General features: G+C 43.6%; 1 protein-coding gene across 6 annotated transcripts in view; it reads right to left on the reverse strand.

Moving 5' to 3' along the window:
- The window catches only part of LOC106568544 (netrin receptor DCC), a 597,715-nt gene that overhangs the window by 127,212 nt on the left and 455,243 nt on the right, over positions 1 to 15,260 (reverse strand). For all 6 annotated transcript variants that reach the window (XM_045692661.1, XM_045692664.1, XM_045692659.1 and 3 more), the window contains exons 13-15: positions 10,313 to 10,454; positions 5,817 to 5,927; positions 3,190 to 3,384 (exon numbers count right to left, since the gene is read on the reverse strand). In XM_045692661.1, the coding sequence (XP_045548617.1) occupies positions 3,190 to 3,384; positions 5,817 to 5,927; positions 10,313 to 10,454 (448 nt within the window). The remainder of the gene's footprint in view (positions 1 to 3,189; positions 3,385 to 5,816; positions 5,928 to 10,312; positions 10,455 to 15,260) is intronic.

The following is a 15,260-nucleotide window of genomic DNA, read 5'->3' on the forward strand; positions in this document are numbered from 1 at the left end:
ACTGTGTGTGTGTGTGTGTTAGCTAGACAGGAAACCAACACATCAATTAACACACATGCTCTGATGTTTCCTCCCAGAAATGACAAACACATGTATAAATGATAACTTGATAAATAATATATTTTACGTACAGTGGGCTCTCGGTGTCGTGTGCTCCGTCAGGGTGTTGATGTTCATGTCTATTCATTATGGAGAATCGAATTGTAGAAGGGTGCTTCAGCTGCATATTCAAATCATTTATTATTGTCTCCTTCCTTATGCAAATTGGTTGTGCTTTTTTTGTTAATCAAATTTACACAAAGCGTTTAATTATTACGCTCCTGTTAAATAATTAATTATAATGAAATGCTGGGGTTTTTTTTTTTCAAAACTGAATTAATTAGTTATCAGAATATGAAAGGAATTTGATTTAACAGAACTAAAAAAAACTTGTCTTTGGAATCAATAAAATTATTTCACATTGATGACCAGTATTAAAAATAATCAAACAGTGTTCTTAACATACAGTATCTTGCTATATAACGAATGTCAAAACGAGAATTCCTTTGACTCTATGACCACCAGTATTACAAAATCCGTTTACTCCCAGACTAGTTAAATTATGATTATTGTATTTGTGTCCTGCTGTTCCAATCAGAATCCTCCTCTGGTCCACTACCACTCTGAGAATGTCAACACTGACTGAAGACTTACACTTGTAACGGTAGAACCACGGAGTTCAGATTTGTGTAATCTTTTTTTTCATGCCAGACATTACAGCTACAGTATAAATGTCGTATGTCAAGACAACCTGTCTTCAACAGCTGTTCGTCTAATCTTAAACTCTGGATATGGCTTGGTCATAAAGAATCCTCCATACGTGTCCTGTCATAGGACCATAGAGAGGTTAGATAACTCTCTCTCGAAGGAGTGGTGAATAAATCGTGACTGATCCATGATGACATTCTCGTCTCCCAGAAGATGTACGCACGTCCGTGTACTCCATTGTACATACAAAATAACGCATATGGATTACCCTTCCAGAGCACGTGCAGTAGTCAAATCTATTCAGACTTCTCAGACATCCACTACTTTTCAGACAGACCCTGGGTTGTTGACACATTTACCCAGAGCCGTTGTGTGCTGTGCTCTATTGTGATGCTCAGGTAGCCCAGCGGTTAGAGTCAACCGAGAGGTCGCCTAGTTCAAATCCTCGAGCGGACAAGGTGGGAAAAAATCCTGTTGAGGAACTTAACCCTCGGAATTTCACCATAGTTGCAACAGTGTTGTCGTAGATAATGTCTGACCCTGGACGTGACCCCAATCTCGATGGGGAGACAACTTCTCCGACTGTAAGCCATACAAGTTTAGCAGTAAACTACCAGCATTTTTTATTTTATTTTTTACTTTCAAGGATTTTGTGTAATTTATCACAAGACATCTAGTGGCACTTTTGGGTACTTCAGGTGTCTATAATTATCTACCATCAAAGATGGTATTAAAATAAAAAATACAAGGACAAAGCCGTAAAACATTATTCTAAATATAAAACATTAACTCACTGAATACCATTGGTGTTTATTATGAGGGTTTCAGGATGAAACATCCTTTATTTTTTAAACATTTTTAAACAGTTATTTTACTATGTCAATATGTCTTTGTTGCATTTTATGTTTGTTACATTTCTGCAGCATTGAAGGTCCCCAAAGACACAGTGGCCTCCATCATTCTTAAATGGAAGAAGTTTGGAATCAACCAAGACTCTTCCTAGAGCTGGCCGCCCGGCCAAACTGAGCAATCGGGGGAGAACAGCCTTGGTTAGGGAGGTGACCAAGAACCCGATGGTCACTCTGACAGAGCTCCAGAGTTCCTCTGTGGAGATGGGAGAACCTTCCAGAAGGACAACCATCTCTGCAGCACTCCACCAATCAGGCCTTTACGGTAGAGTGGCCAGATGGAAAAACCAATCCTCTGTGAAAGGCACATGACAGCCCACTTGGAGTTTTACAAAGGCACCTAAAGGAATCTAAGACCATGAGAAACAAGATTCTGTGGTCTGATGAAACCAAGATTGAACTCTTTGGCCTGAATGCCAAGCGTCACGTCTGGAGGAAACCTGGCACCATCCCTACGGTGAAGCACTGTGGTGGCAGCATCATGCTGTGGGGATGTTGTTCAGCGGCAGGGACTGCGAGACTAATCAGGATCGAGGGAAAGGTGAAAGGAGCAAAGTACAGAGCTCCTTGATGAAAACCTGCTCCAGAGCGCTAAGGACCTCAGACTGGGGTGAAGGTTCACCTTCCAACAGGACAACGACCCTAAGCACACAGCCAAGACAACACAGGAGTGGCCCTCGGGACAAGTCTCTGATTGTCCTTGAGTGGTCCAGCCAGAGCCCAGACTTGAACCCGATCTAACATCTCTGGAGAGACCTGAAAATAGCTGTGCAGCAACACTCCACATCCAATCTGACAGAGCTTGAGAGGATCTACAGAGAAGAATGGGAGAAACTCCGTAAATACAAGTGTGCCAAGCTTGTAGCATCATACCCAAGAAGACTTGAGGCTGTAATCCCTGCCAAAGGTGCTTCAACAAAGTACTGAGTAAAGGGTCGTAAATGTGACATTACAGTTTTTAATTATTTACAAATTAGCCAACATTTCTAAAAAACAGTTTTTGCTTTGTCATTATGGGGTATTGTGTGTAAATTGATTAGGATTTTTTTAAATCCACTTTAGAATAAGGCTGTAAAGTATCAAAATGTGGAAAAAGTCAAAGGGTCTGAATACTTTCCGAATGCACCGTAAATGGGGCCGTGCTCAGCCCCCCCGTTTCCTGTAGTCCACGATCAGCTCCTTTGTCTTGCTGACCCTGAGGGAGAGGTTGTTGTCCTGGCAACACACTGCCAGGTCTCTGTCTTCCCCCCTACAGGCTGTCTCGTCGTCGTCGGTTATTAGGCCTACCACAGTTGTGTCATCGGCAAACATAATGATGGTGCGTCCAGTACAGCAGGGGACTAAGCACGCACCCCTGAGGGGCCCCCCTGTTGAGGGTCAGTGTGGCGGATGTGTTGTTGCCTACCCTCACCACCTGGGGCCAGCATCCAGTGGTACTCACCAGACTGGTACAATGTTCAGTCTACAGTGCTACCACTAACCAGTCTGGTACATTGTTCAGTCTGGTTCAACAAAAGTGTAGAAGAGAACTCACCCAAGTTTTCTATGGCGTAGTATCGTTGCTTGCTATCCACCCTGACCGTCTCAGCGTAGGGACTTCCTACTCCGTAGCCAATGATGTAACCCCGTACTAGGATGTTGGGGTTTAGGGGAGGAGTCCAGCTCATGATGATGCTGTTGGGCAGTGGTCGGACGTGGAGGGAACTCGGCTGGTTCGGGACTTGGCTCTCTGGAAAGACAATAAGAAAAGAAAGAAAATGACAACATGACTTTATCGTCCAATGATCTGCTTTATCTCAACACCTCCAAGAGACAGACACACACACACACACACACACACACACACACACACACACACACACACACACACACACACACACACACACACACACACACTTAGAAAAAAAAGGCACTATCTAGAACCTAAAAGGGTTCTTTGAACCCTTTGAAGAACCCTTTTGGTTCCAGGTAGAACCCTTTTGGTTCCAGGTAGAACCCTTTTGGTTCCAAGTAGAACCATTTTGATCTCAGGTAGAACCCTTTTGATCACATGTAGAACCCTTTTGGTTCCAGGTAGAACCATTTTGATCCCAGGTAGAACCCTTTTGGTTCCAGGTAGAACCCTTTTGATCCCAGGTAGAACCCTTTTGATCCCAGGTAGAACCCTTTTGGTTCCAGGCCTCTCTTCCCTGCTGTTTAGCAGTTTTATTGACGGGGGACAAAATAATGTTTATCTGTTCAGCCTGCATCTAGGCAGCCTATAACGCATCCCCGATGGCATCAGCTGGAACTCTGTATTCAAGTGCGATGCCTATAATCTTCCCTGCTGTCTTGGTCAGTCTCAAGATTTGGCCTTTGATCAAATCAAATCAAAGTTAATTTATCACGTGCGTTGAATACAACAGGCATAGTAGACCTTACAGTGAAATGCTTACTTACAGGCTCTAACCAATAGTGCAAAAAATCTGCTTACCTAACCATCTAACAACTCTGAACATAATGACTGGCATCCTGGCAACCTGCTAACACAGAACATAATGACTGGCATCCTGGCAGCCTGCTAACTCTGAACATAATGACTGGCATCCTGGCAACCTGCTAACTCTGAACATAATGACTGGCATCCTGGCAACCTGCTAACTCTGAACATAATGACTGGCATCCTGCTAACTCTGAACATAATGACTGGCATCCTGCTAACTCTGAACATAATGACTGGCAGCCTGGCAGCCTGCTAACACAGAACAAAATGACTGGCAACCTGCTAACACAGAACATAATGACTGGCAGCCTGGCAGCCTGGCAACACAGAACATAATGACTGGCATCCTGGCAGCCTGCTAACTCTGAACATAATGACTGGCATCCTGCTAACTCTGAACATAATGACTGGCAGACTGGAAGTCAATCCAGCATGGCCTCAGGAACTACAGAACTGGAAGTCAATCCACTATATCCTCAGGAACTACAGAACTGGAAGTCAATCCAGCATGGCCACAGGAACTACAGAACTGGAAGTCAATCCAGCATAGCCTCAGGAACTACAGAACTGGAAGTCAATCCAGCATGGCCTCAGGAACTACAGAACTGGAAGTCTATCCAGCATGGCCACAGGACCTACAGAACTGGAAGTCAATCCACTATATCCTCAGGAACTACAGAACTGGAAGTCAATCCAGCATGGCCACAGGAACTACAGAACTGGAAGTCAGTCCACCATATCCACAGGAACTACAGAACTGGAAGTATATCCACTATATCCTCAGGAACTACAGAACTGGATGTCATTCTTACAGTGAACGTTGTCTCTCATGCATATTCTCTCTCCATCTCTCTCTCAATCTTGTTCTCTCTCTCTCACCCCACCCCTCTCTCTCTCCACCCTTCTCTCTCTCTCTCTCTCTCTCTCTCTCTCTCTCTCTCTCCACCCTTCTCTCTCTCTCTCTCTTCACCCTTCTCTCTCTCTCTCTCTCTGTGTCTCCCCACCCCTCTCTCTTTGTTTCTCTCTCTCTTTCGCTCTCTGTCTCCCCACCCCTCTCTCTTTGTTTGCATTTCTCTCTCTCTCTCCCCACCCCTCTCTCTTTGTTTCTCTCTCTCTCGCCCCCCCTCAGGGAATAGAGAGGAAGAGGAGGAGGAGGAAGAGGGGAGGTCTCCATCCCAAATGGAACCCTATTCCCTATATAGTGCACTACTTTAGACCAGAACCCTAGGGAACCCTATTCCCTATATATAGTGCACTACTTTAGACCAGAACCCTAGGGAACCCTATTCCCTATATAGTGCACTACTTTAGACCAGAGCCCTATAGAACCCTATTCCCTATATAGTGCACTACTTTAGACCAGAACCCTATGGAACCCTATTCCCTATATAGTGCACTACTTTAGACCAGAGCCCTATGGAACCCTATTCCCTATATATAGTGCACTACTTTAGACCAGAGCCCTATGGAACCCTATTCCCTATATAGTGCACTACTTTAGACCAGAGCCCTATGGAACCCTATTCCCTATATAGTACACTACTTTAGACCAGAGCCCTATGGAACCCTATTCCCTATATAGTGCACTACTTTTGACCAGGGCCCATAGGTTGTTGTTTGGAACGCAGACGAGAAGAGACAGACTGAAGTGAAAATAAAGTTTTGTTTTTTTGTCTTACCATCAAGGTCATTCTCTGGCGTCTCGGCGGTGAACCACTCGCTGGCTGGGCCCGTGCCGTTAGCTGTCATGGCAGCTATCTGGAAACTGTACTGACTACCTTTCTCCAGGCCTGAGAAGAGAGAGGGGAAACATGACAACGACACCAAGAGATGTTAAAAACACACACACACACACACACACACACACACACACACACACACACACACACACACACACACACACACACACACACACACACACACACACACACACACACACACACACACACACACAAGAGCCTGAATAGTTGTGGGTTCAACCCCCCCCATAACAACCTTTTCTTTTTCAGTCTCACCACCACAGGTACGTCGTCAGATCTATTGGTTGGTGATGTCCCTTTATGTCCTTTCATTTGAACCTATCGAAACATCTCTAGGCCTCCTGTGTGGCACAGCTGTCTAAGGCACTGCATTGCGTCACTACAGACCCTGGTTCATTCCCAGGCTGTGTCACAACCGCCCGTGATCGGGGAGTCTTATAGTGAGGCGCACAATTGGCCCAGCGTTGTCCGGGTTGGGGGGGGGTAGGCTATCATAAGAATTTATTCTTAACTGACGTGCCTAGTTAAATTGAGGTTTTAATTTTTAATTGAGCTATCCGGGCAGTAGTAATAGCATTCAATATCCCATAAGCCACCAAAACATCTCTGTGTTCATTGTTAGTGGCAGCATGTCTTTCAAAAGCTGAATATTCTTCACTGAATTACAGACGGATTCAGAGGTGAGTTTGGGACGTCATCCCTATTCTCTTCAGGTGATTATGAAATCCCCTCTATCTTCTACTTGGAGACAAAACAGGTCTTATTATTACAGACAGACAGACAGAAAGACAGACAGACAGACAGACAGACAGACAGACAGACAGACAGACAGACAGACAGACAGACAGACAGACAGACAGACAGACAGACAGACAGACAGACAGACAGACAGACAGACAGACCAGACCTGACAAGCCCAGGAGGAGAGTGTTATGGTTGCATCCCAAATGGCAACCTATTCCTTCTATATAGTGCACTAATTGTGACCTGAGCCCTGGTCTAAAGTAGTGAACTATATCAGGAATCAGCTGGCATTTTGGGGACACAGCCAAGGATTAGAACAGCACACAAGCTCGCCTGTGTGAAATTACTTTCCTCTAGGACTGGAGACCCATCTGAGATATTCAGCAAACTAATGAAAAGGAATATCATTTTCATTCAAACTCAGCATTCAAATTGAAATAATACATTATGGCAGTAAAATAAACAGCTAGCTATCTCTAACAGCCCCACCCACTTTAACACCGCTGAGGCCAAATATTCCCTGTCTGTCACACGCTTGGAAATTGAACCATTTGTTGTTTCTTCCTTTCATAAGAGTCTCCAATTAAGAGAACACGTCTACGTCCCAAATGATAAACTATTCCCTATATACTACACTACTTTAGACCAGAGCCCTATAGAACCCTATTCCCTATATAGTGCACTACTTTAGACCAGAGCCCTATAGAACCCTATTCCCTATATAGTGCACTACTTTAGACCAGAGCCCTATGGAACCCTATTCCCTATATAGTGCACTACTTTAGACCAGAGCCCAATAGAACCCTATTCCCTATATAGTGCACTACTTTAGACCAGAGCCCTATAGAACCCTATTCCCTATATATAGTGCACTACTTTAGACCAGAGCCCTATGGAACCCTATTCCCTATATATAGTGCACTACTTTAGACCAGAGCCCTATGGAACCCTATTCCCTATATAGTGTACTACTTTAGCTTGTCGATCGGCATCTCACATTCCTCGATGAGCCAATGTTTTGGATGCAATCATCAGCAAAACAAACTGTAAAATACAATTTCCATACACCATCACACAACAAGGTTGAAGTCAAGAGGGGTTTCTTTGCCATCAATGAGTTCCCAAGCAACCTACGAACAGAGCAATAGATGCCCCCCCCCCCCACATCGCCATAGAAACACCATCCCTAAACGAGTTCAACTATGTGAACAGAAAAAGCTCTTAACGTGCAGGTGATGTTGTGATGCGCAAAAGGTGCTACTGAATGTGGTGACCAGGTGGAAAGCACCACTCGTTCATTCTGCAGAACAGCAATGTTGGCCTCCAAGGAGGGAGCTGTTGAGAATGGATGGCTTATTGGTGAGTGTTGCCTACTCATTTGAAGTAATTGTTCCACTGTTTAATAAAGCAACTTGAATTGTCCCAATGGTTCTCTCTTCGTAGCTATGTTTTTACTTTTACCGGTCAAACCACAACTGAGTCAAATAAAACATTTTGATTGCACTCAACCTCTATTTCAGTCTCAGACAAGTTTTTTTTATATACACTGCTCAAAAAAATAAAGGGAACACTTAAACAACACAATGTAACTCCAAGTCAATCACACTTCTGTGAAATCAAACTGTACACTTAAGAAGCAACACTGATTGACAATAAATTTCACATGCTGTTGTGCAAATGGAATAGACAACAGGTGGATATTATAGGCAATTAGCAAGACACCCCCAATAAAGGAGTGGTTCTGCAGGTGGGGACCACAGACCACTTCTCAGTTCCTATGCTTCCTGGCTGATGTTTTGGTCACTTTTGAATGCTGGCGGTGCTTTCACTCTAGTGGTAGCATGAGACGGAGTCTACAACCCACACAAGTGGCTCAGGTAGTGCACCTCATCCAGGATGGCACATCAATGCGAGCTGTGGCAAGAAGGTTTGCTGTGTTTGTCAGCGTAGTGTCCAGAGCATGGAGGCGCTACCAGGAGACAGGCCAGTACATCAGGAGACATGGAGGAGGCCGTAGGAGGGCAACAACCCAGCAGCAGGACCGCTACCTCCGCCTTTGTGCAAGGAGGAGCAGGAGAAGCACTGCCAGAGCCCTGCAAAATGACCTCCAGCAGACCACAAATGTGCATGTGTCTGCTCAAACGGTCAGAAACAGACTCCATGAGGGTGGTATGAGGGCCCGAGGTCCATAGGTGGGGGTTGTGCTTACAGCCCAACACCGTGCAGGACGTTTGGCATTTGCCAGAGAACACCAGGATTGGCAAATTCGCCACTGGCGCCCTGTGCTCTTCACAGATGAAAGCAGGTTCACACTGAGCACGTGACAGACGTGACAGAGTCTGGAGACGCCGTGGAGAACGTTCTGCTGCCTGCAACATTCTCCAGCATGACCGGTTTGGCAGTGGGTCAGTCATGGTGTGGGGTGGCAGTTCTTTGGGGGGCCTCCATGTGCTCGCCAGAGGTAGCCTGACTGCCATTAGGTACCGAGATGAGATCCTCAGACCCCTTGTGAGACCATATGCTGGTGCGGTTGGCCCTGGGTTCCTCCTAATGCAAGACAATGCTAGACCTCATGTGGCTGGAGTGTGTCAGCAGTTCCTGCAAGAGGAAGGCATTGATGCTATGGACTGGCCCGCCCGTTCCCCAGACCTGAATCCAATTGAGCACATCTGGGACATCATGTCTCGCTCCATCCTTATGCTTTAGTCCAGGTCTGGGAGGAGATCCCTCAGGAGACCATCCGCCACCTCATCAGGAGCATGCCCAGGCGTTGTACTGAGCCTCATTTTGACTTGTTTTAAGGACATTACATCAAAGTTGGATCAGCCTGTAGTGTGGTTTTCCACTTTAATTTTGAGTGTGACTCCAAATCCAGACCTCCATGGGTTGATAAATTGGATTTCCATTGATTATTTTTGTGTGATTTTGTTGTCAGCACATTCAACTATGTAAAGAAAAAAGTATTTAATACGATTATTTCTTTCATTCAGATCTAGGATGTGTTGTTTAAGTGTTCCCTTTATTTTTTTGAGCAGTATATATATATTTATTTTTTTTTTTGCGTCGTTGTCGGCTATTTCATGGTACAGCGTTGTATATTCCAACACAGTCTTTAAAATGGATGATTTTGACCATATGTGGTTTTATTTAGGGATGTTTCAAAATGCAAACAGCCAAGGTCGTGCATGAGAACTGTGAATGAGAACAATTGGTATTTATTATTATTCTTTATTTATCTCCTACCTGTACAGGCATAGTAGGATTGTTTGATAAATCACTTTTTTTTTACGAGTACAAACATTCTAAATTCCATTTGTAAGTAGTGTTTTAGAATAGTATTTATGCAATTTTGATAAATGAGGCCACAGGTGTGGAAAGCTCTTAGAGATTTACGCAGAAAGACTCACAGCTGTAATCACTGCCAAAGGTGTTTCTAACATGTATTGACTACTTATGTAAATGAGATATTTCATTATCAATACATTTGCAAAAATGTCAAATGTAAAAAAAAAAAAACATGTTTTCACTTTGTCATTATGGTTATTATGAATCCATTTTGAATTCAGTCCAACACAACAAAATGTGCAATAAGTCAAGGGAAAGGGCTATGAATACTTTCCCCAGGCACTGTACCATAAGTCTCACCTGTAAACAAGTATCAGGAGACTCACCTGTAAACAGGTACCAGAAGTTGTTAGGTTCGATGGCCTCCTGGTCTCCTCGTCGGCCGGTCTTCCGGTATCGGAGCTTGTAGCCGGTGATGAACCCGTTCTGGCTGTTGGGAGGAGGGGGCTGCCAGCTCACCTTAATGCTCTGAAACACAGTCAAGGGGAGAGGACACATGTTTACATTATACATGTGGTTCCTGTGGGAATTGAACCCACAACCTTGTTTTGCTAGAGCCACCAACAAAGCCATGTATGACCACCAGATTTAACACATACACACAGAGTGTACAAAACATTAGGAACACCTTCCTAATATTGAGGTGCACCTCCCCTTTTGCCCTCAAAAGAACTTAAATTCGTCGGGGTTATGGACTCAACAAGGTGTCGAAAGCGTTCCACAGGGATGCTGGCCCATGTTGACTCCAATGCATCCCACTTTTGGGTCAATTTGGCTGGATTTGCTTTGGGTGATGGACCATTCTTGATGCACACGGGAAACTGTTGAGAGTGGAAAAACCCAGCAGCGTTGCAGTTCTTAACACAACACGGGGGTGTCTTGCACCTACTGTACTTCCATGTCCCGTTCAAAGACACTTAAATCTTTTACTTTTAAAAAAAATCTTAAAACAATTATTCAACATGTCTCCTCCCCTTCATGTACAATGATTTAAGTAGATTTAACAAGTGCCATCAATAAGGGATTGTACCTTTCACCTGGTCAGTCTATGTCACGGAAAGAGCAGGTGTCCTTAATGTTTTGTACACTCAATGTATATACCACCTGATTTAACATACATATTCCCCCTGATTTAACATATACAGTGCATTCGGAAAGTACTCAAACCCCATGCCTTTTCCACATTGTGTTACGTTACATCCTTATTCTAAAATGGATTCTATTGTTCCCCTCCCCATCAATCTATACACAATAGCCCATAATGACAAAGCAAAAACAGGTTTTTAGACATTTCTGCAAATGCATTAAATATAAAAAATGTAAATATTACATTTACATAAGTATTCAGACCCTTTACTCAGTACTTTGTTGAAGCACCTTTGGTAGTGATTACAGCTTCGAGTCTTCTTGGGTATGATGCTACAAGCTTGGCACACCTGTATTTGGGGATTTTCTCCCATTCTTCTCTGCAGATCCTCTCAAGCTCTGTCAGGTTGGATGGGGAGCGTTGCTGAACAGCTATTTTCAGGTCCCTCCAGAGTTGCTCGATCAGGTTCCTTGGGGACCTTCAATGCTGCAGACATTTTTTGGTACCCTTTCCCAGATCTGTGCCTCGACACAATCCTGTCTCGGAGCTCTACGGACAATTCCTTCAACCTCATAACTTGGTTTTTGCTCTGACATGCACTGTCAACCGTGGGACCTTATCTAGACATGTGTGCGCTTTTCCAAATCACGTCCAATCAATTGAATTGACCACATCCCTGTGGAACGCTTTCGACACCTTGTAGAGTCCATGCCCAGATGAATTGAAGCTCTTTTGAGGGAAAAAGGGGGTGCAAATCAATATTAGGAAGGTGTTTCGTGTAATGTTTTGTGTACACTGTGTGTATGTGTTAAATCTGGTGGTCATGCATGGCTTTGTTGGTGGCTCTAGCAAATGAAGTTGTATAAACATCTCAAAGATGATCAATGGAAACAGGATGCACCTGTCACGCTCTGACCTAGGAGAGCTGTGTTTTCCCTTTAATTAGGTCAGAGTGTGATAGATGGGTGGGCATTCTATGTTTTTGTTTTCTATGTTTCGGCCAGGTATGGTTTCCAATCAGAGGCATCTGTCTATCGTTGTCTCTGATTGGAAGCCATACTTAGGCAGCCTGTTTTTTCCTGTGTTGGTGCGGGTAGTTGTTTTCCGTTTTGTAAGTAGTACCTGACGGAACTGTTGGCTGTCGTTTTGTTGTTTTCTTTTTAAAGTGTCATCATTAAAGTAATTATGAGCACTCTACACGCTGCACCTTGGTCCCCTTCATACGACCCTCGTTACAGCACCTGAACTCAATTTCAAGTCTCATAGCAAAGGGGCTGAATACTTATGTAAATAAATATTTCATACATTTGCAAAAAAAAATCTAAAAACCTGTTTTTGCTTTGTCATTATGGGGTATTGTGTGTAGGTTGATGAGGAAAATGTTTTATTTGATCAATTTTAGAATAAGGCTGTAAAGTAACAAAATGTGGAAAAAGTCAAGGGGTCTGAATGCACTGTATCTACCTCAAATACCTTATTATTATCTATCCTGATGCCTAGTCACTTTACCCTGCCTTCATGTACATATCTACCTCAAATACCTTATTATTATCTATCCTGATGTCTAGTCACTTTACCCTGCCTTCATGTACATATCTACCTCAAATACCTTATTATTATCTATCCTGATGTCTAGTCACTTTAACCTGCCTTCATGTACATATCTACCTCAAATACCTTATTATTATCTATCCTGATACCTAGTCACTTTACCCTGCCTTCATTTACATACAGTGGGGGAAAAAAGTACTTAGTCAGCCACCAATTGTGCAAGTTCTCCCACTTAAAAAGATGAGAGAGGCCTGTACTTTTCATCATAGGTACACTTCAACGATGACAGACAAAATGAGAAAAAATATCCAGAAAATCACATTGTAGGATTTTTTATGCATTTATTTGCAAATTATGGTGGAAAATAAGTATTTGGCCAATAACAAAAGTTTATCTCAATACTTTGTTATATACCCTTTGTTGGCAATGACACAGGTCAAACGTTTTCTGTAAGTCTTCACAAGGTTTTCACACACTGTTGCTGGTATTTTGGCCCATTCCGCCATGCAGATCTCCTCTAGAGCAGTGATGTTTTGGGGCTGTCGCTGGGCAACACAGACTTTCAACTCCCTCCAAAGATTTTCTATGGGGTTGAGATCTGGAGACTGGCTAGGCCACTCCAGGACCTTGAAATGCTTCTTACGAAGCCACTCCTTTGTTGCCCGGGCGGTGTGTTTGGGATCATTGTCATGCTGAAAGACCCAGCCATGTTTCATCTTCAATGCCCTTGCTGGTGGAAGGAGGTTTTCACTCAAAATCTCACGATACATGGCCCCATTCATTCTTTCCTTTACACGGATCAGTCGTCCTGGTCCCTTTGCATAAAAACAGCCACAAAGCATGATGTTTCTACCCCCATGCTTCAGATTAGGTATGGTGTTCTTTGGATGCAACTCAGCATTCTTTGTCCTCCAAACACGACGAGTTGAGTTTTTACCAAAAAGTTCTATTTTGGTTTCATCTGACCATATGACATTCTCCCAATCCTCTTCTGGATCATCCAAATGCTCTCTAGCAAACTTCAGACGGGCCTGGACATGTACTGGCTTAAGCAGGGGGACACGTCTGGCACTGCAGGATTTGAGTCCCTGGCGGCGTAGTGTGTTACTGATGGAAGGCTTTGTTACTTTGGTCCCAGCTCTCTGCAGGTCATTCACTAGGTCCCCCCGTGTGGTTCTGGGATTTTTGCTCACCGTTCTTGTGATCATTTTGACCCCACGGGGTGAGATCTTGCGTGGAGCCCCAGATCGAGGGAGATTATCAGTGGTCTTGTATGGCTTCCATTTCCTAATAATTGCTCCCACAGTTGATTTCTTCAAACCAAGCTGCTTACCTATTGCAGATTCAGTCTTCCCAGCCTGGTGCAGGTCTACAATTTTGTTTCTGGTGTCCTTTGACAGCTCTTTGGTCTTGGCCATAGTGGAGTTTGGAGTGTGACTGTTTGAGGTTGTGGACAGGTGTCTTTTATACTGATGACAAGTTCAAACAGGTGCCATTAATACAGGTAACGAGTGGAGGACAGAGGAGCCTCTTAAAGAAGAAGTTAGAGGTCTGTGAGAGCCAGAAATCTTGCTTTTTTGTAGGTGACCAAATACTTATTTTTCACCATAATTTGCAAATAAATTAATTAAAAATCCTACAATGTGATTTTCTGGATTTTTTTTCTTCTCATTTTGTCTGTCATAGCTGACGTGTACCTATGATGAATTACAAGCCTCTCATCTTTTTAAGTGGGAGAACTTGCACAATTGGTGGCTGACTAAATACTTTTTTCCCCCACTGTATCTACCTCAAATACCTTACTATTATCTATCCTGATGTCTAGTCACTTTACCCTGCCTTCATGTAGATATCTACCTCAAATACCTTATTATTATCTACCCTGATGCCTAGTCACTTTACCCTGCCTTCATGTACATATCCACCTCAAATACCTCATTTTACTCTAATCCTGATTCTAGTACTTTAACCCTTCCTGTACATATCTACCTCAAATATCTGTACTATTATCTATCCTGTATGCCTAGCTCACTTTACCCTGGTACTTCATGTACATAGCTCCACCTTGAAGGTACCTCCTGTATTACCTCTCACATTGATCTGGTACTGTTACTTCCTGTATATAGCTCCACATTGATCTGGTACTGGTACTTCCTGTATATAGCTCCACATTGATCTGGTACTAATACTCTGTATATAGCTCCACATTGATCTGGTACTGTACTCCTGTATATAGCTCCACATTGATCTCAGGTACTCCCTGTATATAGCTCCACATTGATCTGGTACTACCCTGTATATAGCTCCACATTGATCTGGTATTGGTTCTCCCTGTACATAGCTCCACATTGATCTGGTACTGGTCCTTCCTGTATATAGCTCCACATTGATCTGGTACTACTCCCTGTATATAGCTCCACTTTGATCTGGTTGGTTCTCCCTGTACATAGCTCCACATTGATCTGGTACTGCTCCTGTATATAGCTCCACATTGATCTGGTACTGGTACTCCCTGTATATAGCTCCACATTGATCTGGTACTCCCTGTATATAGCTCCACATTGATCTGGTACTCCCTGTATATAGCTCCACATTGATCTGGTACTCCCTGTTTATAGCTCCACATTGATTTGGTA

This window comes from Salmo salar, chromosome ssa13 (genome assembly GCF_905237065.1).
Source record: "Salmo salar chromosome ssa13, Ssal_v3.1, whole genome shotgun sequence".
In the NCBI taxonomy this organism is placed as follows: Eukaryota; Metazoa; Chordata; class Actinopteri; order Salmoniformes; family Salmonidae; genus Salmo; species Salmo salar.